Source organism: Muscardinus avellanarius (genome assembly GCF_963383645.1).
Source record: "Muscardinus avellanarius genome assembly, chromosome: 2".
Lineage (NCBI taxonomy): Eukaryota > Metazoa > Chordata > Mammalia > Rodentia > Gliridae > Muscardinus > Muscardinus avellanarius.
In genome coordinates, this window is record NC_137787.1 from 4,814,161 (window position 1) to 4,840,553 (window position 26,393).

The 26,393-nt window shown below is 50.6% G+C and overlaps 1 protein-coding gene across 2 annotated transcripts in view; it reads right to left on the reverse strand.

Annotated features, from left to right (window-relative positions):
* The window catches only part of AGAP1 (ArfGAP with GTPase domain, ankyrin repeat and PH domain 1), a gene marked incomplete at both ends in the record, with an annotated part of 517,572 nt that overhangs the window by 135,084 nt on the left and 356,095 nt on the right, over positions 1 to 26,393 (reverse strand). Inside the window, one exon of one of the 2 annotated variants that reach the window (XM_080719973.1) lies at positions 15,194 to 15,352. The exons of the other annotated variant lie outside the window; for it this stretch is intronic. Coding sequence (XP_080576099.1) covers positions 15,194 to 15,352 — 159 coding nt within the window. The remainder of the gene's footprint in view (positions 1 to 15,193; positions 15,353 to 26,393) is intronic. 2 annotated transcript variants of the gene reach the window in all.

A 26,393-nucleotide genomic window follows, 5' to 3' on the forward strand; every position in this document is an offset into this window, starting at 1 on the left:
AACGGAGACCCTATACCAGGCCTCCTTGAGAGCAGAGAGGTCAGCGGGGGAGACCCCCACTTAGATGCAGGTGATAAAGCAACTGAGAAAATCGCCCTGGTTACCAGGTTGTGGTAAATACTACAGAGAACGCAATGCAGAAATGGGACGGGACCAGCTTATTCTTACTTACTTTGCAGTTCTGGGGCTCGAACCCTGAGCCTTGTGCATGCCAGGTAGGCATTCTACGACTGACATACATCACCAGCCCCAGGGGCAGGTTTAAATAGGGCAAGAAGGGCTTTACTGGGAAGGCGCGATCTGATTGGATATGAAGGTGGGAGACCACGCGTGCGCTGGGGGAGTGTTAGGATTGGCTCCTAATGTCCTCCAAAGGAGGTGGTGGGAGGGGCGGACCCTCAGGAGGGGCATCATTAGAGGAAGGTAGGGCTTCCTAAAAAGGAAGCCTGGGGCCCTGGCCAGGTCCTGTCTCTCCTTTGCTTCCCGGCTGCCAGGAGGTCCCGAGACAGCTTCTGGCCGGGCCAAGAGACCAAGCGCTGGAACCTCCCGGGACTGCGAGTGCAGTAAGCCGGTCCTTCCTAGAAGCTGATTTTCTCGGCGAGGAAAAGCCAATGGAGATTCCCAAGCACTCCTCGTGGGAAGGCTCATGGCTGACCCGTGAGGGACTTGGGAGCGATCGCAGGGCCGGGACCCCGCGCGGCTCATGAGGACCCATTTCCACGTGATTACGTGGGAAGCAACACTATGATGGCTGCGTAGTAGGCCTTCTAGGGCTTTTCCAATAGCCTACTGCTCGTCTTTAGGTTGTTTTCCAGTTTCTGAACTGTTTTCTGATAGTGTGGAAATTTGTCTTTTTTTTTTTTTTTTCTTTTCGGTACTGTGGATGGAACCCAGGGGTGTTCTATCTCCGAGCTCCACCCCCAGCCCTATTTTTTATTCTTTATTTTGAAACAGGGTCTCACTGAGTTGCAGAGGGCCTCACTAAGTAGCTGAGGCTGTCCGCGAACCGCGATCCTCGGGTCTCAGCCTCCCGAATGCTGGGATTCCAAGCGTGCGTCACCACACCCGGCTATATGTCGTTATTTTAAGTAATGTGTACTGTGGAAATTTAACATATGTGCAGTTATTTCCTTTTAAGTAACAGTAAATATTATGTGGGGATATAATTCTCTACCAGATGGAACATTTAATGAACTATGCTTAAAGGGAAAAAGCTCATTATGATATAGTCTGATACTTGGAAAAAATAGCAATATTCAAACTGGTATGATATACAGCCCCCAAAGTGTAGGACTGAGGATTTCTTTTTTATAGCTTATCTGCATTTTTTTTTTTTTTTTTTTTTTTTTGCTAGAGATGGAACCCATGGGGCATTCTATAGCTGAGCTACACTCCCAGCCCAATTTTTTTATTCTATTTTTTGGTGTGTGTGTGTGGTGTTGGGGATGGAACCCAAGGACATTCTATCTCTGAGTTACACCCCTAACTCTACTTTTTATTCTTTATTTTGAAACAGGGTCTTACTGAGTTGCAAAGGGCCTCAGTAAGAAGCTGTTTGCGAACCGTGATCCTCCTGTCTCAGCCTCCCAAATGCTGGGATTGCAAGTGTATACCACCATGCTCAGCTCTATTTTTTATTCGTGTGTGTGTGTGTGTGTGTGTGTGTGTGTGTGTGTGTGTTACTGGGGATGGAACCCAGGGCCATTCTACCTCCGACTTACACCCCAGCCCTACTTTTTTAGTCTTTTTATTTATTACTTTTTTGAAACAGGGTCTCACTGAGTTGTGAAGGGCCTAAGTAGCTGAGGCTGTTTGCAAACCGCAATCCTTCAGTCTCCGCCTGCTGAATGCTGGGATTACAAGCATGAGCCACCACACCTGGCCTTATTCTTTACTTCAAAACAGGCTCTAAGTTGCAAAGAGCCTCACTACGTAGCTGAGGCTGGCCACAAACCTCGAACCTCCTATCTCAGCCTCCCAAGTATTGGGATTACAAGCGTGCGCCTCCATGGCTTATCTGCATTTTTAATTTTTCTAAAATGTAACGTTTTAGTATTGGAGGAAGATTCAAAGCTATTATAATAAATTAGCAAAGTGAAAGAGCAGTCAACCAACTTGCAAGAAGGCAGAGGCAAGCTCTGCAGGAAGGTAGGGCTGTGGGCACCGTTCTGGCCTGCTCACTGAGAGGCCCAGCAGCCACTGTGCGTCCTACACATGTCCCCAAGTGGCAGAACTTTAAAATGAAACTGAGCACAATTAATACAAATTTAATAAACACTGGTTAAAAAGATAGTTTCTTTCTCTCTTTCTTTTTTTAATACATTGTCAGGCACCTGGACTGGTATGACTCGATTGCTGACACTAGTTTAGAATACTGCCGGCGTCCCCGGGAAGCAGGGTGTCTGTCCACAGCACGCTGGCCTAGTTAGAACCCAAACCTTGGCTGCTTCAGATGTAGTGATGGTGATGATTTTCCTGGGACGCGTGGCCCAAATGGATGCACAGCCTTGCTAATCTCGTCTGGGGCCTGACCCGCCTGTCTTGCTGTCGCTGCCACGGGCTCCTGATTGATGGGGGCCTGGCGTGCCCCCAGACTTCAATTCCCCTTGTGCTGCTGATATAAAGGTGTGGCACTCCGAGACGTTCAAGCGGTGCGTCTGCACACCGGCTTCCAGGCGTTTGGCTGTTAAGAAAGCAACAGCCAGCCAAAGAGAGGACTTTGGAGGTGTTATTTAAATAGGTGCAGATACATATTTTACTTTTTGCATTAATGTAAAGCTTGCTATACATGAAGACAGGGCCAACAGCTGGTTTACAGTTGAGCCTCCGGTCTTGAGAAATTAGGGTTCAAATTCTGGAGTACTTGTATAAAGCCATTCTGTTTCCTGATTCTGTTGTATATCAGAAATATTTCTAGAGTGGCCTATGATTATCTCGATTATAACTGCAGAGTCTGGAGAAGGGCTGTATATTTAAAAACACTAAGAAGAATAGAGTGTCCATCTAAAGAGCTAAGTGGTGCAGCTGTTAACCAGACAGATGCCCCTGACAGCAGCTCTGACATCTGTGGTAGCTCCCCAACTATAACCAGACGAGAAGATCAGGTGTGAGGATTCTAAGGTGTGCTCATTGGTAATGCCAAGCCCACCCCATTCTGAATTTCAAATCTAATTATAATTGCTTCCCTGTAAATAAGTACACATTTTAAGAGACTGAAACATACACAGAAACACTTCCCTGCGAATATAATAAGATTTTTTAAATCCCACTGCAGAAATAATGTAGTAATTAAAACAGCATTTATAACCAAATGTTTAAAATGCTTCTTCATATAAAAGGGTAAAATTTTAAGTCATTTAAAATAACCATCTGCCTCTGTGTTAGATAAAATTTTTAGTATCATTGTGTAATTAATATTGATATCACTTTCTGTTAATCATCTTATCTGTCAGATAATAAAGCAAAGATGTAACATAAGATACTTCCCCGAGAGAAGTTTAAGGACGCCAAGCACCCAAATGGCACACGGAGCGGGTTTGCGTGGCCCCGAGCGGCCACAGGGAGCTGCCCGCCTGTCGTCCGTCTGCCTGTCTGTCCCACCCTCAGCACCATGACTCCTTTTCTCACGACTCCTCCCCAGCACTCACTCCCATTCCTTCCTTTCTTCTTACTACCTGAATTTGTCCTTTTAAGGCTTATTAGTTCTTTCTCCACTTATATGTATTTGTAAATTCTAAGATAAGAAGTAATAAAGAAATTGAAAAGGAGTTGACCAACTTTAAGCCAGTGTCAGAGTCACTGGGGGGCGGTATGACTGGATTCTGCGGATGAGGATCTTAGAGAAGCACAGAAATACCAAGTGAGTATTTTCCTGGTCTACAAGTGATAAGCAGACCATGAGAGAAAGTCTTGCACTGTGTAAAGATACACAGTATTATAAAATTAGGTGTCCCACGCTGCACACACAAGGACCACTGATATTTTTCTTTTCTTTTTTTGGTGGTACTAGGGGTGGAACTAGGGGCTTTTCTGCATCCAGGCTATACTTCCAGAACTATTTTATATTTTATTTGGAAACAGGGTCTCACTAAGTTCTGAGAGCCTCACTAAGTAGCTGAGGCTGGCTTCGAACCTGTGTGATCCTCCTGTCTCAGCCTCTCAAGTGCTGGGATTACAAGCATGCGCCCTGAAGTGGGGAAGATGACGGGGTCTGGGGGCTGACCCACTCCGCCTCCCTCCTCACCTGAGCCTGGTCTGTCTGCTTATGAGGTAAGAGACTCAGAAGTTCTTTCAAAACCACACCTCTTGACCTGAAAACCATAATGGTGGGCTAAAGAGCAAATCTCTGTAGGTCCTTGCCCGCTGCCCTCCTCCGTGTCTTGTCTCCAGTTATGTGCCCTGTGGTCCACCCAGGAGCTCCCCGGGTGCAGATGCCCCGGGCGGGTGTCGGCCACAGCGCACCCCATCATTGCCTTCGGTGTACTAGTTCTTAGCAGGACTGAAGACCAAATGATGTCTTCTTCTTGGGGCCACTTTCAATGAACCCCAGGGCCCCACTGCATGCTGCTCGCTACATACACCTTCCCTTGGCATCTGTGAAAGGTGGGTTCCAAGACCCCTTGGATACTAAAGCCACAGGAGTCCGAGTACCTTATACAAAATGGTACCGTATCTGCATATAATCCATGCAACCCCCCGTAACCTTTTAATCCTCTCCAGATTCCATATAATACCTAATACAATGGCGTGGCAATGTACACTTAAATTTTGGTCCTGGCCAGTCTCAGGAACTCTGGCTCCCCACTCCACTCCCAGGGCCAGGGCAGTATGGAACACACGGTAGGTAGTTAATAAACATTTGCGGAATCAGCATCTTTACATACAAAATTAAATAACTGCTGGGACATGCCCCTGGTCCAGATAATCCCTAATTAATGTGGCTTTGATTTTACTTAGGACTCAGAAGTGAGTTAAGATAATCTAAGGCAGGAAAATCAGTTTTAATTCTACTACCAATCTGAAAAAAGTGTGGCTGCTGACCCACTGAGAATATTTTTCCCCAGAAACTTTATACACTGTGACCGACGGGTTTGTTCTGCCTAAGGGGCACCTGTTCTATTGAGAAATACATTTCTAAAACAAGACATACAGCAGAAGAATCAAGATATTTCATCTCAGAGATCTAGAGAGTCATGTGGCGTGATACGAGCGGAGGCCCAGGCGCTCACTCTGCGAGTCTACCGAGCTGTCGCCCCACCATCTCCCATGGCTGGTCCCTACAGCCTATACCCCAGTGACACACCACCTGTGCTCAACTGCTAACTCAACAGATCCCGAGCAGCCACTGTGACAACATGCTGGGTGTGGCTCCAGGACCACAACATGGAGCAGGCAGGACCCTGAGCCTCTCTCCTGGCAGAGTGTACATTCCCACAGAGGAAGACACGCAAGAGAACAAGACAGGGCGCTCCTGATAGTGAACAAGCCCGGAAGATGATTCAGCCTGGCAGGGTGACCGCTGTAGATTGGCGAGTGAACAGGGCAAGCCAGGTCACGATAAAAGCTAATAAAGGGAGGAATCGGGGGAAGGGGTCTGGAGAGGGCTCCTTGAGGGGAGCGCGGACGGGGAGGAGCTGCTGTCTGAGCAGAGCCCCGAATAACTGGTGCCGTGCCCCAGAGTTGCCAGGGCGCTGCACACAGCAAAGGGCCGGGTGGGTGGGTTTGGCTGCCGACACTGGGGCCAACCAGCTGGTCTTGTCAGCAGAGCTAAGGCGTCAGGAACACGTTCCCCTGATCTGGTTCATGCACGATTTCTGTTTGGAAGCTGAGTGGCTCTGTTTGTGGAAGCCAAGAGGGGTGAACCAAGCAGATCCATGGATTCTGCCTTGTGAGGGTAAAGGAAGATTTATGAGCAACTCAGTGCTTGTATCTTGAGCTCTCTACTGGAGGAGATGCAAAAACCAGAGGAAAACCCCGGCTTTCCAGATGGAGTCTGGCTTCTGGTTGAATGTATATGAGTGCCAGTTGCCCCCTGCCTTCCTAGCAGGCAGCTGGTGACCCGTGTTCAATGGGCTGGTCCTGCCCGGGAAGGCAGGCACTTGGGCATCCTCTGAGCTAGCTGGCAAGGCCTCCTCCCAGGGGAGCACGGAGAGGAGAGGAGGGAGCGGAGGCCAGGCAGCCCCAAGCTCACCGCCGAGGGAGGAAGTGGCCAAGGACCGGCAGGAGCCCAGGGATGAGCCTGTGGCCAGCATGGTGGTGCCAATAGGGCTCCAGGGGTGAGACCGGCAAGGGGGCCAAGGAGCCAGATGTGACATATAGGAGAAGGGCCAGTGGTGCATAGGAACTGGGGGTGGCAGAAATTGTGGAGCAGGGCCCTGGGGAGCAACTAGAGGCAGGAGGTGCACTGGACAGGTGTCCCCAGAGTGCGATGAGGACAGCCCGGGAGGGGGCAGAAGCCACGGATGCCCTGCAGTCAGCAGGAGGGATGGCGGTAGCAGGTCCAGCAGCCGGGAGATATGGGGCAGAGAGGCGCTCGGAGCAGAGCTGTCCTTACACCAGAGGCAGGCAGAGCAGTTACGGGGGTGGGGGCTGGGCAGGTCAGGGCCCACCTCCCCTTGTTCCTGGTGAAGTATGAGGAGGGCCAGTGGCAAGGGAGAAGGAAAAGACGCAGGGGCGGGAGCTGAACGGTCATCTTGAAACACTCCCAGTCCCTCTACTTAAGGTCCCAGGTGCATCCACAGTGCCCTTCTGGGACTTCTGCCCACTGCTCCTGGTTCAGTCCTCTGGACCGAGCAGGATAAGGTTAATATTTCAATATTTCATGTGTACAAGCACCAGGCCCGTCTACACATCACCTGTGCCCCTCTGCATGTTTGAAACCCCTGGGGAACTTTCCAGGGATCAGGCTCCATCTTGGGCTGTGTATAAAAATCTGCTCCAGAAACAGGTATTTTATTTTTATTTATTTATTTTTTTTTGCAGTATTGGGGATGGAAACCAGGGGCATTCTACCTCCGAGTTACACCCCCAGCCCTATTTTTTATTCTTTATTTTGAAACAGGGTCTCACTGAGTTGCAAAGTGCCTCACTAAGTAGCTGAGGCTGGCTGAGAACCGCGATCCTCCTGTCTCAGCCTCCCAAATGCTGGGATTACAAGCGTGCGCCACCACGCCTGGCTAGAAATAGGTATAGTAGAAAAGCAGACTCAAGAGGAGAGCATGGAATGGGGTAAGAACACTGCCTGCCCTCGCCTCTGTCATTCTGGACGAGGGGTTTGGACCCTCTGTGACACCCTGGCCCTCTGCTCTGGATTCACCCCGACTTTCTCTAAATATGCTCCCCCGCAGGAGCGCTGCAGGCCCCTGTGGCCTGGCCGGAGCAGCAGGGTGAGGCGGCCAGAGGTTCTCCGGTCCCTGGCACAGACCAGGCACTGCGCCATTTGTGCAGGACAGCTCGCCCAGGTGTCTTCCACCAAGGTGCGGTGCGCCCATTCCTATTATTAGTGGGACCGGCTTGTGGAAAGTGAATTCCGGGCTTTATCTCTGAGTATTAACTTGTTCTGTAGTCTCTTCTAAGTCTGCAGACTGGACAGCGTCCCTCAGTGCCTGGCTCCCTCAGGTCTGAGGATCCTCCCCTCCATGTCCCTGGGCAGGTGTTGAGAGCCAGCTGTGGACGAGGCGCTCAGCGCTCCCAGGAGGAAGCTGGCTTCCGTCCTTAGGAAGGGCTCCTTCTTAGTTCATGGCGGGGGAGAGCCGGAGCAGCTGGACGGGGCCATGGAACCGAAGCCTGCAAGGTCTGACCAGGGCCCCTCCACCTGGGTGCTGCTCACATTTGGGGCTGGATAAATCTTGGCTGCGGGGCTGTCCTGGGCATGTAGGGTACAGCATCCCTGGCTCCAACCAACCAGATTCCAACAGCATGATCCCTCTTCCCCACTGTGACAAGCAAAAATGTATGCATCACGGTGTGTTCTCCGGGGCCGAAGTGACCCATGGTTGCGAGCCACCCGCCAAGGTGAAGACACTGAGGGCCGGGTGCCGGGGCAGCTGGTGGCAGTGCCCTTCTCTACCATCTGCTGCAGCCATTTCTTAATTCCTGCCTGGTGAGGGCACGAGGATTACGGCCTGCAGGCATGAAAGGCGCCGCTCCCTCTTCTGGTAATGGGGCAGCGTCTCTCCTGGGTCAGCAGCTAGGCTAGAAATAGCGGATAGGAAGGAGCTAAAGAGACGAAGTACAAAGTCACATCGTTCTGATCAGGAAGGGAAGTTTCCACCTTTCCCCCATGGCCAGTTACCCTAGGATGCTTCTGCTTTCTCCTCGGCCACATGCAGAGAAGCCAGACGGGGTCACTCTTTCAATTAGGCCTGGAGAAAAGCACAGGCCCCCCGGCGGCTGAGGGGGCGCCCGCTGCGCGAGATGAGAGCCCGGGCGCCCTCAGCATCAACCCAGGCTGAAGGTGGACCACAGGTCCCAGGAGACGCTCCCGAAGGCCGGCCGGGCTCTGGGAGGAATCGCACAGGGAGCTCAGGGTCAGCCAGAGAAGAGGAAACCTGTATCCCTAAGGCGAGGCATTTCCCGAGAAGTCAGTGCTATTAAAACAAAGACAGCCTTTATGATCAATGTTTTTATACTAAGCATTCAGTCTTCCTTAAAAAAAGAAAAAAAGCAAGGGGGGCATGGTGGCACATGCCTGCAATCCTAGTACTTGGGAGGCTGAAGCAGGAGGATTGTAGGTTTGAAGCCAGCTTCGTTAATTTAGCAAGATCCTGTTTCAAAGTAAAAAAAAAAAAGTAGAAAGAGCTGGAGAGCTGGGAGTATAGCTTGGGTTTCAACCCCAGTACCAAAAAAAAAATAAAAATAAAAAAAAAAAAAGGAAAAAGAAAAGCAGTATAAGCTTAGGATTTTGAAGGGCTATGCTTGAGTTCCGGCTGATTCTCTAGCGTGTTCTTCGTTTCTCAGTCTTTCTGAGCCCATTATCAGACAGAGCTGTGAAGCTCATGAGAGATAAAGGCAAGGACACAGGCCCCACACATATTAAAATCCTCCTACAGGTTCAGCCTCCGGGGGAGCCACACGGGTCCCACTACCACCACCTGCTGGTCAGGCACGAAAATTGCCAGTATAACCTCCAAAGAGGAAAAAAAGGGCTCCAACTATTATCCATATCCTTGGAGCCCACACCTACAGCACGCTAGCCGGAAGCTTTGTGGTCTCAACTGCGGGGTTGCTGACCCTTCTCAGGTCGACTATGAGAAGGGCAAAATGGGGCAGCTAGCGGCCAAAGCTGGGCCTCAAATTTCTAGTCTTCATCAGGAAAGCGGCCACCTAAGACATTTTCAGGACGAAAGGAAATATTTAAAAATCAGCGCTGGGCGAGGTGGCGCGCGCTTGTGATGCCAGCACTCGGGAGGCTGGGACGGGAGGATCGCGGTGCGCGGCCAGCCTCAGCTACTTGGTGAGGCCCCTTGCACTCAGTGAGACCCTGTTTCAAAATATAGAATGAAAAATAGGGCTGGGGGTGTAGCTCAGAGGTCAAATGCTCCCGAGTTCAACCCCAGTACAGCAAAAAAAAAAAAAAAAAAAAAAAAAAAAAAAAAATCAGTAAAACTTCAAATGCTTCTGGTTCAGGATCCAGTGCCTAATAACCTTAGCTTCTAGCTGGAAGAGCACCCTCAAATGGTTAGGAGATGTGGAGCAAAGTGCACACGCAGGCACGCAGGCACGCAGCGCTTGTGCCTGACGGCCCGGTGCCCACGAGGCTGCGTGTGGCCTGGCGGGGCAGCGTGGAGAGAAGCTGGGCACTGAAGAGCCACGTGAAGAAATGCAGTATTATCAGTGACAGCCAGTCTGCGCGGCGGAAGATAAACTGCTGGACCTGAGCAATCAGGGATGGGGCGGAGCTTTCAGCAGGACTGAGGGTCACGAGGCGGGGAGCTCGGATGCCTCCGAAATGACCCAGAGGCCATCCGCAAGGCTGGCGCACACGGGAAGGACGGCGGGCGGTGGCCAGCCTCGCCCGTGCAGGAAGTCAGGCTGAGAACCACGCAGGGGCCCTGGCGTCTGTTCTGGCACAGGTGCGATGTATCTAACACACATCTTGCCTCCGTGTGCGCTACGACAACCAGGTACACTACAAACGACCCCCCAGGGCACCCTGCTCCCCACAGGAAGGCAAACTCTCGGCTAACACTTCCAGAGAAAATTACCCGCCGAGCAAATGATTAATCAAAGAGAAAAAAAATTACAGGCTGCCAGTAAGATTCAAGAAAACCCTCAGCCAATAGCGGCTGCAGAGATAATTGTTCTGAATCTATCAATAAAGCGAGGCTGCCCCTTCATTGACTGCAAACACCAATTTCTTTCACCTAGGATTATAAGTTGGTGTTCCCGGGCTCACTTCTGCCATTACGGTGATAAACAGTTTGAACCACAACAGGATCTGACATGTAGATCAATTCTGGCTCCATAAAGAATCTACACAAGAGGTTCCAGGACAGGAATTTACAGCCACCAGTTTTTATTCTCTCTTGCTGCAAAAATTACTTCTGTCAAACACTTAGGAGAGTGAGAAAAAATGTAAAAAAATTAATTTTTCATGCACTCCTGGACCAGCCTTTCTCAAGGCGGAGGCTCAATATGAATATGTGCTGCTTTTAAAAAATGACGCCGGGCAGCGTGTGGTACTCAGTGGAAGAGGGGCCAACCCTCTGTGCTGCTCGGGAGCCAGCGGCCGGCAATTTGAAACTCTGAACGGAGCTGTCTGGATTTTCTCTAAGGGCAGATGCGGGGCTCATGTTAGCAATGCCAAATTATATTAGACGTTTAATTTTAAACCTCAGGTACTTAAATGTACAACCTTACGACAGCAATAGTCATAAAGCAGTGGGGTATTCCATTTCACGGAATGGATTCTTCTTCCCTTCTCCTCTTAATTTAGCCGTACCTCCTGTTTCCTAGTTTGGCCCACCACAAAGTCATCTATCTAATTAGGAGTTGCTCACCGCTGCCTCGGGGCAGAAGCCACAGGGGCACTTGTGCGTCCAAGAGGAAGATTGAGAAGTTCTCTGGAGCCGGTCTCAATTTAGGCTGGGTGCGGGGACGGAGGGGAATTGAATCACGAGGCTGTTGTTATTACTACACACCACAATAAAACCAGCCAGCAACACTGGTAGGCACGCTCACCAACGCAGGGGTCTGTGTGCTCCACAGAAAGTCCTTCCACCCTTCTCAGGGATGCTTCTGCCAAAGGTTGGGTCTTATGGAAACACGACTTCTTGAAGAGCCCTGTCAGATCCTGTGCCTGGGTATTCATTAAAAATGGCAGGGTTTGGCCACCAATGGAGCAATGCCCTACTGCCAGGGGCAGTGCCAGCAGAGGCAGTCTGGGGTGGAGTGTTCAGCTGAAGTGGGTGGACCTGTACCTCCTCATTCCTACCCAACTCCCAGGAGTGGCAGGTGCTACCTAGTTGGTAAGGAGAGGCAAGGATTTAGTGTAATGGTGCTCAGATTCCAGCGTGGGACACTGTCCCACCACGGCTTATTAACAACACACAGGTTACTGGGGCCCGTGGCCTGAGTTTCCGATTGATTCAGTGGGTCTGATGAATTTGCATTTCTTTCTTTTCTTTTCTTTTCTTTCTTTCTTTCTTCCTTTCTTTTTGCGGGTCTGGGGATGGAACCCAGGGGCCTTCGACCTCTGAGCTACACCCCCTGCCCTATTTTTTTATTCTTTATTTTGAAACAGGGTCTCACTAAGTTGCAGAGGGCCTCACTGAGTAGCTGAGGCTGTCTGTGAACCGCGATCCTCCGATCCTCCAGTCTCAGCCTGCTGAATGCTGGGATTCAGCGTGCGCCACCACCCCTGGCTGATAATTGGCATTTCTAAGCGGTTCCCAGGGCAACTGCTCCCTGTAGTGGCTCCGAGAAGACCCAGTGGGGAATGAAGGGCTGCGGCCTGGGAATCAAGCCCCTGGGTTTGAATCTTGGCCCTCAGTAGAATGTGACTTGACTGTCCTTTCTTTCTCCCTCCCTCCCTCCTTTCTTTCTTCCCTTGGTTATACTGAGGATTGAACACAAGGGCATTCCAACTCCAAGCCACACTACTAGCCCTATTTTTTATTTTTGAAACAGACCCGCATTAAGTTGCTGAGGCTGGCCTCAAACTTGCAATCCTCCTGTCTTAGCCTCCCAGGTACTGGGATTACAGGTATGCGCCACCACGCCCGGCTTCCAACAAGCGTTATTTAACAATACTGTAGCAGTCTCCCCTTCAGTGAAGTGAAGCGAACAGGACCTATTCTACGAGACTGAATGAAATAACCATGACGCTTAAGTAAACAGCAGCCCTTAGGATGATGTCACTGTTTCCCTTCTGAAAGACGCACTAGGTTGGATACTATCATTTTAGAAAACACAGCCTTTGAAGGAAGATCCTGCAAAGCTTTAAGAAACACGTTTCTGTGCACCCCGCCACTGTCTTTCTGGAAATTTGCTGTTTAAGATGCCTTCAAGTGCTGAGTGGCGGCGGTGGCAGCCTCCCGACTCTCCCGCTTGCTCTGTCTTCCCTCCCTTGGCTCCACCTGGCTCGCACCTTCCCGTTCTCTCAGGGTCCCCCCCCCCGTGTCTCTGTCCAGATTGCCCCCGTGCTTATTGTAACCTCTTCTTGCTGGTTGGTACAAAACCCCCAGCTGCCTCTGTAAGACCTCGCTTGAGTGGGGTCCTCTTTGGGATGTTTTCCCTGTGAGCCCATCAATCCTCAAACCACCTGTGCGGCTGCAGCCCTGTCCCTGCCTCCAAGGCCCACCCATCCACAGGCGGACACCCAGGAAATGCGCCTGTGTTTCCTATTCCCTGTGACTGGGGTTCAAGCTTTGTAAGGTCACAGAGAGCGATGCAGGTCCTTACTTAAGGACACTCAAGTGTGTTCACGTGCGAGAAATCGCTGTGCCAACTTAAAGACGGTGCCGATTTCAGTCTCCTCTGAGCACCGTATGAGTGCACGGTTTGTGTGGTCAGTCGATCTCTGTGGACAGTGACATCTATCCAAACCAAGGGCCCGGAAGCAATGTGGTCTCAGGCCCGGCGGTGTGGAAAGGCCCACGGGTGTGGCTGCACACAGAACTCTGAGCAGGAAGAAGAGTGACCTACTGAGCGTTCATCAAAGATAACTGCAGAAAGAGGACTCTAGATGGCTTAACGTGGTGCTTCCGAGTAGAGGGAGGTAAGGATTCGGGGTGGCGGTCTTCTGGGACACTGTTCTACCACCACCTCCCTTCTCCCCAAGTGAAGCCCCTCTGTGGGTAGGGGCGGGCGGAGCCTCGGCTCTGCTCAGATTGGCCAGTGCTCAGGGCTTGTCACGCTGAGGAGGAGCATGTCGGCAGGAGGGGCTGCTCACAAGGCGGGCCCTGCTGCACCAACGCTGCTCTGGGCTCTGGGAAGGCCCCGCCTGGCGCTCCTTGTGCCCACCAATGTGGTCTATGTGACCACCTTCACAGAGAGGCTGGCGGCAGCACTGGGCCTCGTAGGATAGCAATACTAACTGGTGTTGTTTTAGAGTCCTTGGAGATGAAATAAGGCAGGATGTGGGGGTACACGCCTGCATTATCAGTACTTGGGGGGGCTGAGATGGGAGGCTCACAGTTTGAGGCCAGCCTCAGCAACTGAGTGAGACCTTGTTTCAAAATTAAAAATAGGGCTCGGTGTGTAGGACACAAGGAGAATGCCTCTGGGTTCAATCCCAAATACCAAAAGAAAAAAGGAAGGAAGGAAGGAAGGAAGGAAGGAAGGAAGGAAGGAAGGAAGGAAGGAAGGAAAAAGAAGAAAGGAAGGAAGAAAGAACACAAAGATGAAATAATTATGTGAATTACTTGCTCCTAAAAAAGGTAACTGGTAAAAACAGCAGGAATCAGTACGGGAAGCCACCCGATGCGTGCTGCACACGTGACGACACAGGGCTGTCTACTGAACAAACGGGAGTGGAGGGACCCGCTGCAGGCTGCCCACGGCTGAGGCCCATGTGGGTCTGGGGCAGGCTCATCCCCGGGCCTCCAGGGGCCATACCAGTTGGGAAGGGAGACCACTGCAGGGAACTAATTCACAGCAACTTGAACCTGCCTCACTGGGGACTGCCAGCTATGCAGGCCTCCAGGGGAAAGGCAGCCCGCCCCAAGAGTCCCTGCTGGGGCTGATGGCACCGGCCGAGTCTATCTACCAGACAATCTCCTGGTGGAGGAGCGAGCCCTGGACCAGAGCTGGGGCCCGCGGGGCCGGTGCCACCGGCCCTCGCACCCTCCTTCTCCACTCAGTGAAGCTTTTGCAGATCTGCATGGCCATGGCATCCTGATCCTGCGCGGCCACTTCATCCCACCTCGTGTCTCCTCCCTCGCCTTGAGACCTCCTCCTCCCAGGCCTCTGCGCGGCCATGTCTGCGGGAGGGCTGTAGGTAACTGCAAAGAAGGATGTGTTTACCCAACGCCAACGTCCTGCTGCAGCAGCTGGCGGTCTACAGGGAAGACCTGATGCTAAATCTTTTAATTAGAACAAATTATGCCAAAATTGCTCTAAAACCCTGTCTGATAGATTATATACAACAGTGGGAATTCCCTTGAATACCGGTGAACAGGCTTTAGACAGAATGCTGCAGGCAAAGCCTGCCTCAGCACTGCAGGACCCATGCCCTCATGTGTGCGTCAAGAGAGCTCCCAGTGCGCACGTCTGGCTACATTTGTCAAAAAAAAAAAAAAAAATGCAAAAGGAAGTCTAGGGGTGAGAGATTACAGAGAAAATGTTTCAGGATTTAGAGAGTGCATCAGGAGTCCTGGAAACTTACCAGGCAGAGTGAGCTAACCCTAACAACATACATGTGCGTGATGGGAAGGGCCCGCCACACAGGGCAGCGTGTCGGGACCTCAGTCTCATCTCCCTGTGACCCTGCTCCAGCTTCAATTTCCCAATCTGTCCGATGGGCGTGAACACCTCCCCTCAACTGGAGGAAGAGATGACATGAAGCGGGGGCCAGCTACCCGGGAGGAACGGCTCCGCAGCGGAGAGACGAGACGTGTGCTGCTGCTCTAGCGACCCCACACAGCCCCGTGCTCCAAGTGGGGGGCGATGGCGGGGCGTCACGCCCGGCCGTGGCTTACGCGGAGGACCTGGAGGTGGCCGCGGTCGGCTCGTGGGGTCGCGCCCCTCTTACCACTGCTGATGGCCGAGTTTGCAATGACCGTAGCCTCACTCCACTGGTCGGCACTGGAGACGGAGTAGGAGCGCTGGTGCATGCCGTCGGGTCGGCTGTTGAAGGAGACCAGGCTGACGCCGCTTGCCATCTGAGACCCAGACGCACTAGTGACATTCCCTAGGAATAAACAAGTCGGGTGAACACGGCGAACTGTGGACCACAGAAGCCAGCACCGGCTAGACTACGGGGCCTCTGGTGGGCACACGCGTTCCTGACCACCGAGGGAGCCTCTGTCGTCCTGCCCACCTGGCAGATGGAAGCGTCGCATGGCTGACCGTCGCAGAGACCCCAAGGGTGACGCGAATCTGGACACTGCATAACAGAGCATCTCCGAGGAACCTGACGGCCCACGCAAAACGGTCCCAAAGACGCACAACTCCATCACAGTCGCCGAAGACAAGAGCCTGAGTCACTCCCCGAAGAGGCGCCAGCACCCGGCAGGAGGGTGCTTACAGGAGCCCGTGTGCCAGCTTGTCCGCGGAACCGCAGGTGCTCCCGCATCCGGAGTCAACAGCCTGGTGCCGGAGGATGCTCCCTGTGCAGCGGTACTTTACGATCCACACAAATCAGCTTCCCCAATGTGACACGGAAGAAACGCAGACTTAGACCAGATAACTTTACTCTTAACCTTGAAACGACTACGTGGAGGAAAAATAACCTTAGCGACTTCATCGTGTGTGTGCAGACGGCGGTGAAAAATGATTCCATTGTATACTTAATGATTTGAATCAGTTGCTCAACATCAAAGTGAGTTATTATCTGGCCACACCAATTTTAGACTCAAAAACACAATTAAGTGCTTTTCTCTAAAACTCAGCCACTCGCGCCTGCCGCTCTGGAACCAGTCTGTTGGGTCCACATGCAGATCATCAGAGGCTAGCTTTTTTTCTTTTTTAACTTCCCTGCGATTGTTTTAGCTCAAAACCAATTAAGTTCTAAACTGTTTCAAAGAGTTTTCACAGTACAAGGTTTTAAACGTGTAGCCCATTAGTACCTAAATCTGGCCAATTACCAGAACTTCCCGTGGAGCTTTTTAAAAATGGAGGCTTCAAGACCAGGCTTCTGATTTTGATTCAGAAGGTCTGGGGATGCTGCTTGGGAGAATACGCATTTTCAGAAGCTCGCCTGCGGTTCGGAGGAGCCGCCACAAACAAGCGGCCTCCCTGTAATCCCATGCAGCCCGGAAAGTTAGCGCCATTTACTGAGGGGCAGCACAGAGCGTACAACACACAGCAGTTGACCGAGACCAAGGGTCTCGCTTTTAAAAATATATTTCTACTTAAAAAAAAACAAAAACAAAAAGCTGCCGGGCATGGCGGTGCATGCTTGTAATCCCTGCACTTGGGAGGCTGAGACAGGAGGATCACAAAGGTTCGAAGCCAGCCTCAGCTACTAAGTAAGCAACTTGGTGAGACCCTGTTTCCAAATAAAATATCAAATAGGTCTGGGAGTGTAGCCTGGAGGTAGAAAGCCTCTGGGTTCCACCCCCAGTACAAAACAAACAAACTACCTATTTCATGCTGCGGTCTGATCTGGGAACATCTTTGAACGTCACCTTCACTGGCTGGTCTGCTCGATCCCGTATCACAGAGAAGAGAGGAAGCCACAGGCCTTCCTGCTCGGGCCTGGGCAGCGGGGCAGCCAGAGAGGGTGAGGAGTGCGGAGACCCAGGCCGACCCAGCACCTGCTGTCTGCTAAGATGCCCAGCGACCCAGGCACACAGGGAGGTCGGAGAGGACCTGCCACAGAGCCTGGATGAACTAAGAAGCACTCTGCGCCCCCCAAAATAACCACCAGCACATGACAACTAGCTCCTGCCCTTCACGATGCAAGCCCCTCTCAAGTGCTCGGGCTGGAGCAGAGGCTGTGGCAGAACCTGGGGCTGGCTCCTCTGCCCACGTGTGGAGTCTTGAGCCAGATTCCTCTGCTTCTCCAGTCCCCAAAGCTCCTATTTAGGGCCTGGATGTACCCTAGCACCCTAGAGATGCACCGCAGCCTCTGAGCCCTGCATCTGGGGTGCTGGTATCAGGGGAACACGCCCAGCCCGGCCCCTGGGGGCCAGAGAGGCCCAGGGAACGTCACTCGCAGCTCTTGGGACTCCCCAGGTGCCACCTCGGAGGCCTCCCTGGCGCTGTCCTCTGGGTGCTGGGCAGGGTGCACCACGGCGGCTCCCCAGGCCGTCTGTGACCACCCCCTCCCTGCACTGCCCGGCTCTCGCCTAGGGGGCTGTGTCCACTGGCTCTAGCACCTCTGGCTTCTCACTGTGCTCAACTGGCCTGGAGGGCAGCAAGCAGGAGGTGTGCTCCTGGGCTCCCTCCCTGCTGGCCAGCCACCTTCTCCTCACCCTCTGGGTTCTCGGGGGCCATGTGACGTCCCTGCCAGGGCTGGCGCCTGCACCCCAGCTTCTCCTCCAAAAGGGACCCTGACCCCGGGCATCCACCCACCAGGGCTGCACTCCGCAGAGAGGTGCCTGCCGGGAACAGCCCCGGACTCCCCTGGACCATACTCGTGTCTGTCACAGGACTGCCCGGCCATCAAGTCTGTGGGCATGGCTTGTGTTTTTATGGCAGGTGTAAGGAAAAAGAAAAACTGGAAAAAACAGTGGAAAAGGAGAGGGAGAAGCTATGTATGTGAAGCAGGGCGACACATTTCTTTGCGGTGACCCCAAGTGCTGCGCCAGGTGCCTGGGGCAAACACCTCAAAGAACCCAAATAAATCTGCTCCGTGTGTCCATCTGTCTTAGGGGTCACCGCTTCCCTCTCACTTTCTCCAGAGGGTCATTCTCTGGGACAGACAGTCTAACGGCCTTCCGAGACGATTTCCTCGAGAGGCAGAGGAAACGATTTCAACGCATCGACACCAACTGCAGATAACAACTCCAGAAGGAAGTGTGGACCAAGGAAGTTGAGTGCGTGGATTTGAACTCGAGAGAGGAGAGGAACGGAGCGTCCAGAGATGGGAGAAGAAACTCATGTTCACCGCTGTGCCTCAAAAGAAAAGGGAGCTTCAACCCCAAGTGAAGGGCTGCTGCTGCTGCTGCTGCTGCTGCTGCTGCTGCTGCTGCTGCTGCTGCTGGGTTGGTGGCTGGTCCGCTGGTTTTCAAACTTCCTGCTGTTTGGGAGATTAAATTTAAGCTGGAGCGCAACAGAGTAAGATGCTGGTGGTGTGGAGCTCTGGGGTCCGGCGTGGAGCCTGCTCTCTGCCTCCGGAGGGGTCTCCAGGGACCCAAAGTGGGAGCTCTGGGGCCAAGGGCTTCTTGGAGAAGCTGTGGGCTCCCCAGCTCCCCATTTCCAGATGCAAAAATCTAAATCCCCTGGGCTGACCCTTCAGAGAGTTGATTCTCAGAACGAGTTAGTTTGAGAAGGTCCCCATATCCCACCCACACCGAACCCCAACTGTGGAATTGAACGGAAACACCACCACTGAATTTTGGGCAAGTCACTTTGTGTATGTGGACGCACAGTTACAAAAGTCAAAATTTAAGCCAGATACATACTGTGGCCTGGAGTCTGGGTTGAGGTCATAGGTAAAGTTTTGCTTAGGTAACAATAATTTCTTTTCCTTCTAAGCAGAATTCAATGAGGAGATTCCACGTTCCATTTTAATAGTTTTTGTGCTCAGGAAGAACAGGCTGGCTGACTGTGTCTTTGCAAGTAGTCATTGTCCATCATAGAGAGACCACCGTGGCCTGGTGCCCCAGCCTCGCCTCCCTCCCACCCACCTGTCCACCTCGTTCCTGGTTTTGGTCGCTTTGAATTTGAGAGTCTTCCAAAAATACGCATCAGAAAACCCTCCTCTCAGAAATAAAACATTTCTGGTTTTCTCTTAAGGGAATGAATCTCTATACAAATTCACTCTATTTTAATATTTTAAATTATTTTGAAAAGACCCATTAATCGTGACAAGGAAACCAAAGCAATTTCTGTGATGTAGAAATAATCTTTTGTTTTTGAGAACAAAATTATTTTGGAAAGCAAAATATTATGAATGGTAGAGAATACTCTTTCTGCTATTAATAGTTTAGGAGTCCGCCAACAGGTGACTTGCCTTTAAAGGGAAACGCAGAGACTGATGTTTAACTCTGAGGCACCCAGTGTCCAGAGACCTAGTTACGACCCTGTGGAAGTAGCGGCGACGGCGGCCCAGCAGGGCCACAAACAATCGTGCTCAGAGTATGTGGTCCCTGGCCAGCGGTCCAAGTTTAAGGCATTTCGCCACCTTCAGTAAATTCATAAGCCAAAGAAATCAACAACCCCCAAATGGTTAGTGAATATTAAAAAAAATTTCAAAACCAATTATAATAGGTCATTAATTCCTAGTGCTTATTTTTTATACATACATGTGCGCCCGCACACAGACACACACGCCATGAAAGTCGGGTGCATAATTTCACTTCTGTTCCTGAGAGAATATCATTCATATGTTGACCTCTGTCCCCAAGTTTTACACAGAAGCATCCAGCAGGAGCTTCCCCAGGAAGGGACAGCACGCGGGGAAGCTCAACGCTCGGGGAAATAAGCATACAAGGAGACGCTAGGTTTGAAATCACTCCCTCCGCTAAGCACTCGAGGGCTACCTTGCTCGTCGAAGGGTGATTCCTTTCAGTTAACGAGTTACTAATTAAGGCTGAGAAGCTGAAGTTCTCATTCCTGGCAGAAGTGGACAACTTTACCTGACTAAGAGGTGAGGACTGTGATCTCCAGACACTTAAGACGCAAGTGCACCCACTCACTGTCGCAGACACATCCAGCTCAGCCTGCAGTGCCTCTGAGGCAGAAGCGCTGGGACCCAGAACCCACCGCAGCCCTGGTCTGAGAGACCCCCACTCAGCTCAGGTATCACTATGCTGATGAGTCAAATAGCTCTAAGTCTTCTTGCGCCTAATGTCTAGTATGCTGTAAACCTGGTACTTGGGATGCTGAGACAGGAGAATCATAGGATGGAGTCCAGGCCCAGCAACTGAGTTCAAACTCTAGTACCAAAAAGAGAAAGAAAGACTGAATTCTTCCTGTCCAACGTTCGCATCACACGACGGCCAGTGAGCTAGGGGGGAGCCACAGGGGCCAGGAGACGGCGAGGTGGGCGTCCCAGCAGCAGCTTCACACTGAAAGTGCCCCCAGTGTGTAGCGAGTCACGATTGCTCCAGGATTGCCCCGCAGGAGGATCCGGATCTGGGGGTGTCCCTCCCTGCAGGCCACACCCAAGCACACAGGCATTTTGCCTAGAACGCCATTCTTGTGCCCGTGGGATAAGATGCAGCGCTGGTGCCTCTTAGCATCCTGCTCAGAAAGGACTTCCTTTGCATCAGTGTCTCGGTTTCCCCAGAGAAGCAAATACCAGAGATGGGTAGGGACGCGGTTTCCTGGTGTGGAGAAGCTACCTCTAACTTCCAACCTCTGGCTGGAGTCACTGGGCAGCTTCTGCTCTCTGGGCCGGTGGGACATTGGTCCAGGGTGGGGGTGGAGGTCCTGGAGGGCCCCCCTGTGCCTGGGAGCATACCGCTGCACTGATGGTGGACAACTCTCCCTGGGCCTCGGCTTTTCTGCATCGTGTGAGATGGGCATCATACTTTTATTATGCATAACCTTCTTTGGGCTGTCTTCCAATCACTTTAGGGGAGAGGGCCAGTGTCTTCCCAGGAAGGCAGATCTGCCCACTGACTGGGTGTGATGGTGTGAACATGGAATGCCTCCAAAAATGTGCATGTATTGACACTGCAGAAAGTTTCGCTTAGAGGCAAAATACTTGAACCAGGGTGCTAACATCACCAGTTAAAAATAAAATCATTGTTGGATTAACACTTTGAATGGAATTCCTGGGCAGTAACTGTGTGCAGGTGGGGTTACTGGAGGAGTGGCCTTGGGAATTATCCTGTCCCTGGTCCCTTCCTCTGGCTCTCTCTGCTTCTCAGCCGCTGAGCAGTTTTCCTCTGCCAGACCCTGCCACCATGATATTTCTGCCTTGGAGTCAGCTGATCAGACTGAACCTCTGAAACCATGACCTGAATAAGCCTTTTCTCCTCTAAGTCGTGATTATCAGGTATCCTGGTCACAGTGGAGAAAAGCTAACTAAAATACAAAGATAAAGAAAAACAGGTTGCTTTCCACTACAAAGGTCAGTCGGGCAGGCAGGCTGGCTTGTATACTATTATAAAAGACTGGGGGGTAAGCCGAGCGTGGTGGTGCACACTTGTAATCCCATCATCTGGAAGGCTAAGACAGGAGGATGGCAGTTTGCAGACAGCCTCAGCTACTTAGTGAGGCTCTTTGCAACTCAGTGAGACCCTGTTTCAAAAAATAAAGAATAAAAAATATATAGGGCTGGGGGGTGTAGCTCAGAGGTAGAATGCTCCTGGGTTCCAGCCCCAGGACCGCTAAAGAAAAAGACTGGGGTACTGCAATGTCAGCAGCCATGTGTGGTGTCACCCTGTGGGTGCTGGGCTTGGGGGTGTGGCAATGCTGATACCCCACCTACGACTGTTTGTGAGTGATGAACTCTCATTGGTCTTGACCCACAATCTCTTTGGCTACGCACCTGTGACGGGCGAGCTCACCAGCTTCCAGCTCTCCTGGAAGATAAGATGAGACATTTCATGGTCCGCCACCCATCCATCCTAACACCAACCTTCTGGACTTCTGCTCATCTTGTTGAGCCCCTGCTGGGCTGGGCATAGTGAAAGGGATAGTCTCTGCCCTCAGAATCCTACACTCTATTTCATGAGAAGGGATCAGACACGTCCACAAGTGGCCCCAATTCAAGGCACAGTGACACAGGATAGAGAAAGTCCGGGAGGGAGGTGCCCCTGAGGGAAGGCCCAGGAAGGTCTCTGTGGGACGCTGAGGCCTGGGTGCGATTTAGACTCTGGGATGAGACCCAGTTAGATGGAGACAGTGGAAGTGGAGACCACCTTACATCTTCTTGGACAACCCGAATTACTCCCGCAATTGACCCAAAGACGTAAGATGTCCACACAGTGCCTCAAATCCCGTCCATCTGCATATCCCTCGGGTCCCCTTCTTTCAGATCCCTCCCATACACATGCATGTGCAGACACGTGTACAAATGTGCCTGCCCGATCGCATGTCAAGGCGTTCGCGACGGCGCGGCTCCACCTGGTCCCACGCAGGATGTGTCTGCCTGCCATGGGCGCCCCGGCGCATCCACACGTGGCCGAGAGCGAGGAGCCCCTGCTAGGACGGCAGCAGGGTCAAAGCCCAGGCCGACCTTTGAGTGAAAGGTGGGGGTAAGGAGGGCACGAGCTGTCACGGCCCTGGACGGAAGTGAGAAGATGGTGACGTCTGCTTTCTTACGTCATGTTGTATCAAAGTTACTCCCAAAATCTAAAAATCAAAAGAATTGGCAGTGTGCAAACGCAGACGTTAGGTCAGAAAACAGACGTGAGAACTGGGTTGGTCAAGGTTTCCCCAGCAGTAAGTCCTAGAGTAGCCCAGCTCTGGGGAGCGCGGATGCCTGCTTCCACTGGGGGTGGTCACAAAAGGACCTAGTTGGTGTTTGTCTCAGTATCTCCCCCAAAATGTCACCAGGGTCACACGGTTGACTACCTGGGCTGTTGGGAGCTGGAAGGCGGTTTCCTGGAATACCCCATCTCTGGATCAGCTGGTGCTCCTCCTGATTAGCGGGGGCGGCTGCATTACCATGCTAATCCTGTGGGCCCAGTGCCGCTCCCTTGATATGGATATGTCCGTGTGCCTAGTGAGCAGCCTTGATTATGCAAGCTTCCCCATGTCAAAAGCACCCGATTCCCTCCAAAGAATAATGTTAGCGGTACTTACATCCCTAAAGTGTAAGAGTTGATTTGAAAAGGTACTTACCTCCACCATATGCTATTTTTCTTTAAACAATTTGCATTTCAAAGCGCACGTGGCGTTTATATCTGAATGAATATCAGTATGTTGCCTGGACTGATCTCAGATGAGCATGAAAAGATGTTGGTTTTCTATTGAACAAGAATGTTTTCATCCACCAAATGACATCAAAGGCAGAGCTCCTCTTTTAAGCAATAGGCTTATTACATTAAAAATAGCCTGTCCGGATTTTTAAAAATATCCTCTGAAAATGATGGCTTCTCAGAGAGTTTAGGTAAAGATTCCTCAGCAATCGTTTCCTTGAAAATACAAGATTCTGTTCACTCTCTCTCCCGACTCTGAGTCTAGGAACCTCCATAAACAAGACTTAACTCTACTAAAGCTTTGGTTTAACTAGGAAAAGGGCACTTGGCATTTAACTTGCTGGTTAAAGAAGCCTGAAAAGAGGGCAGTTATTGGAGATCAGCCTCAATGAACTTTCATATACAAGGACGGAGGGGGAAGCAGCAGAAAAGGATGCTAGAATCCTGGAAGGAAAATGGACACTTCTCCCCATGGTGGAATCTATGATTAAAAAATCATAGTTGTTGAAATATGATTCAAAGGAACTCTTCCCTCCTGCTCTGGAGGCCTCAACACCCAGAGACTGTCTTTCAGGCCCAATCTCGTGCCTATGTAGTTTCAAGGGTTATAAAAACTCGGGGTGTGCAGCTGCCTGGCAAATCCCCAAAAACATCCAACCTGTGTGGGGACACAGAGGCAGGTCCCTGGAATCACTGCTGGACGACAGAGGCTCCTCCAGCGGTCACATTGCTTCAAACTAGGCCTTCGCCATCTGCTCCCTTCTCTAATTATAAACCCGAAAAGAATATAACTCACAACACTACCATAAAAAGTGAGATACAAATGATTTAAGTGCCCACGAGCAGGGCCCATTCGCTTCAGTATTTGCATTGGAAATCTGCCCTCCTTTTGGCAACCAGAATTCCAAGCTAAGAGGATTTAAAAAAAAAAAAAACACAAAAAACAAGGACACATCAGTATCTTTTCTTAAAGATGTAGGCAGCCCCAACGCCACATCCCGTGCCTCTTGTTTTGTAGATGAGTACAATTCAACGCTTAGACTACTGAGATAGAAATCTGCAGTTCCTCAGACTACAGTGTGTTTATTGGGGTTACTACATTTACCCTCTTATGTTTAACAGAGAAAAAGAATGTATGGGGTCCAGAGCCAGTCGCAGTGCACATGCAGCGGGTACTAAACACAGCAATGCAACCATGTTCAGAATTCAGGGGCCTGGGATTAGACATTTATGGCTATTTCCTAATGTAAAATGTGAAAGTAGCTCATTTTATTCTGACTTTTCTTTGTTCTAATTATGATGCCAAAGGAAAAACAATAGAATCCTGTTTTGTGGTACAAACTTCTTAAAACTTATTTTGCAAAATTATACAGGTATACAAAGAAGGTAAATTCTGTTTAATAGTTTTTTTTTTTAATTGTACTGGATACTGAACTCTGGTATTCTACCTCTGAGGACCCCAAGGTCTTTTTATTTTTTATTTTAAAAGAGTGTCTCACTACATTGTCTAGGGTCTTTCTAAATTACTGAGGCTATCCTGTTTCAGCCTCTCAAGTACTGGGAATACGGGTATGTACCACTGTGCATGGATAACGGATCAACTTTTTATGGGACATATGCATACCACAGAAAGGTATAATTTTATATTATGCTTTTTTTTTTTTTTGCGGGTCTGGGGATGGAACCCAGAGGCCTCCGAGCTACACCCACACCCCTATGTTTTATTCTTTACTTTTGAAACTGGGTCTCACTGAGTTGCGGAGGGCCTCACTAAGTAGCTGAGGCTGTCCGCGAACCGCGATCCTCCAGTCTCAGCCTCCCGAATGCTGGGATTGCAAGTGTGCACCACCACGCCCGGCTTATATTATGCTTCTTTAATCTGACTTCCTAGCCAGTCCACCTGTTGTTACATAATTTATGATAATTTTAGCGCTGTAACACCATCCTATTGAGTTCATGAAGATACTTTGCACAACTACTTCCCTACGCGTAGATAGTTTGGAATGTTTTTCCATTTCTTATGATTATAGACAATGATGCAAAGGAATCCACTTTGGGGTTTTCCTTAGGATAAGTTCTTGGAAAAGGGATTATTGGGGCCAATAGCACATATCTTTCTGAGTCATGATATATGCTGCTGATTAATTTTCTTAATGACCAGTGGCTAAAAGATGGAACCTGAGCATCATTAAGACAATTCAGTCCATAATTTGCCAAGTGGATAATAATAATAAAGAAGTAGTGATAATGATGATGATGATAATATGCCTCATGTGGTTAATATGATGATCAAATTATGTAAAGCACCCTGCAAACCTCAAAGCCTCTGCAGATATCTGCTATTAATTCTATCAACAGTGGGTTTTCCTTCTCGCCACATTTATTTATTTATTTTTTTAGCAAAAGCTTAAGATGGTGATCGAGCTTAATTTGTCCTTAAAATCTCCAAAACCTGTTTTCCTTGCGTGTCTCTGTGACAGTCGCCTCATGTCATCTGCCTCCTGTCTGTTTTAGTCCTGTGGTTGGCATCAATTTGCAGGAGATCACTCTCTCACCCAACGACCACATCTTGACAGCTAGGATCGGCCAGGACTGTGCTCAGTGCCACAGACAACTCAATGACACTTCTGCTGCCACTCCCAGCCCATCGAAACCTCTACGTTTTGTTGTTCAGTTATGCCCGTGTTACCTGAGGCGCAGTGTACAAAGGAAAGAGGGAGAGGAAGACAAGGAACCATATGCTTGGGATATGCTGCAGGTCTTCCATAAAGAGTATCACCTGGGGTCAAAAAAACGTGAGCTGGAGACCCGGGCACTGGGTACACCATAGGATTTGGCACAAAGAGAAAATGTTAAGCACATCAGAAGGTAACTTCTCACCGGGCGTGGTGGCGCACGCTTGTAATCCCAGCATTCGGGAGGCTGAGACAGGAGGATCGCAGTTCGTCGCGGACAGCCTCAGCTACTTAGTGAGGCCCTCCGCACCTTAGTGAGACCCTGTTTTAAAATAAAGAATAAAATAATAGGGCTGGGGGGTGTAGCTTGGAGGTAGAATGCTCTTGGGTTCCATCCCCAGTATCGCAAAAAGAAAAAAAAAGAAAGGTAACTTCTTAGTGAGGTGAGTTTATTTAGAAATCACCTTAAATATCTATTTCAGAATCAAAGTTTTGTCTTTGTCCGGTGCTACGGCTCAGAATTCATCAATGCAAATGCTGTCTTTTTCATCTGGCCCATTTTTATCTGCTTCAG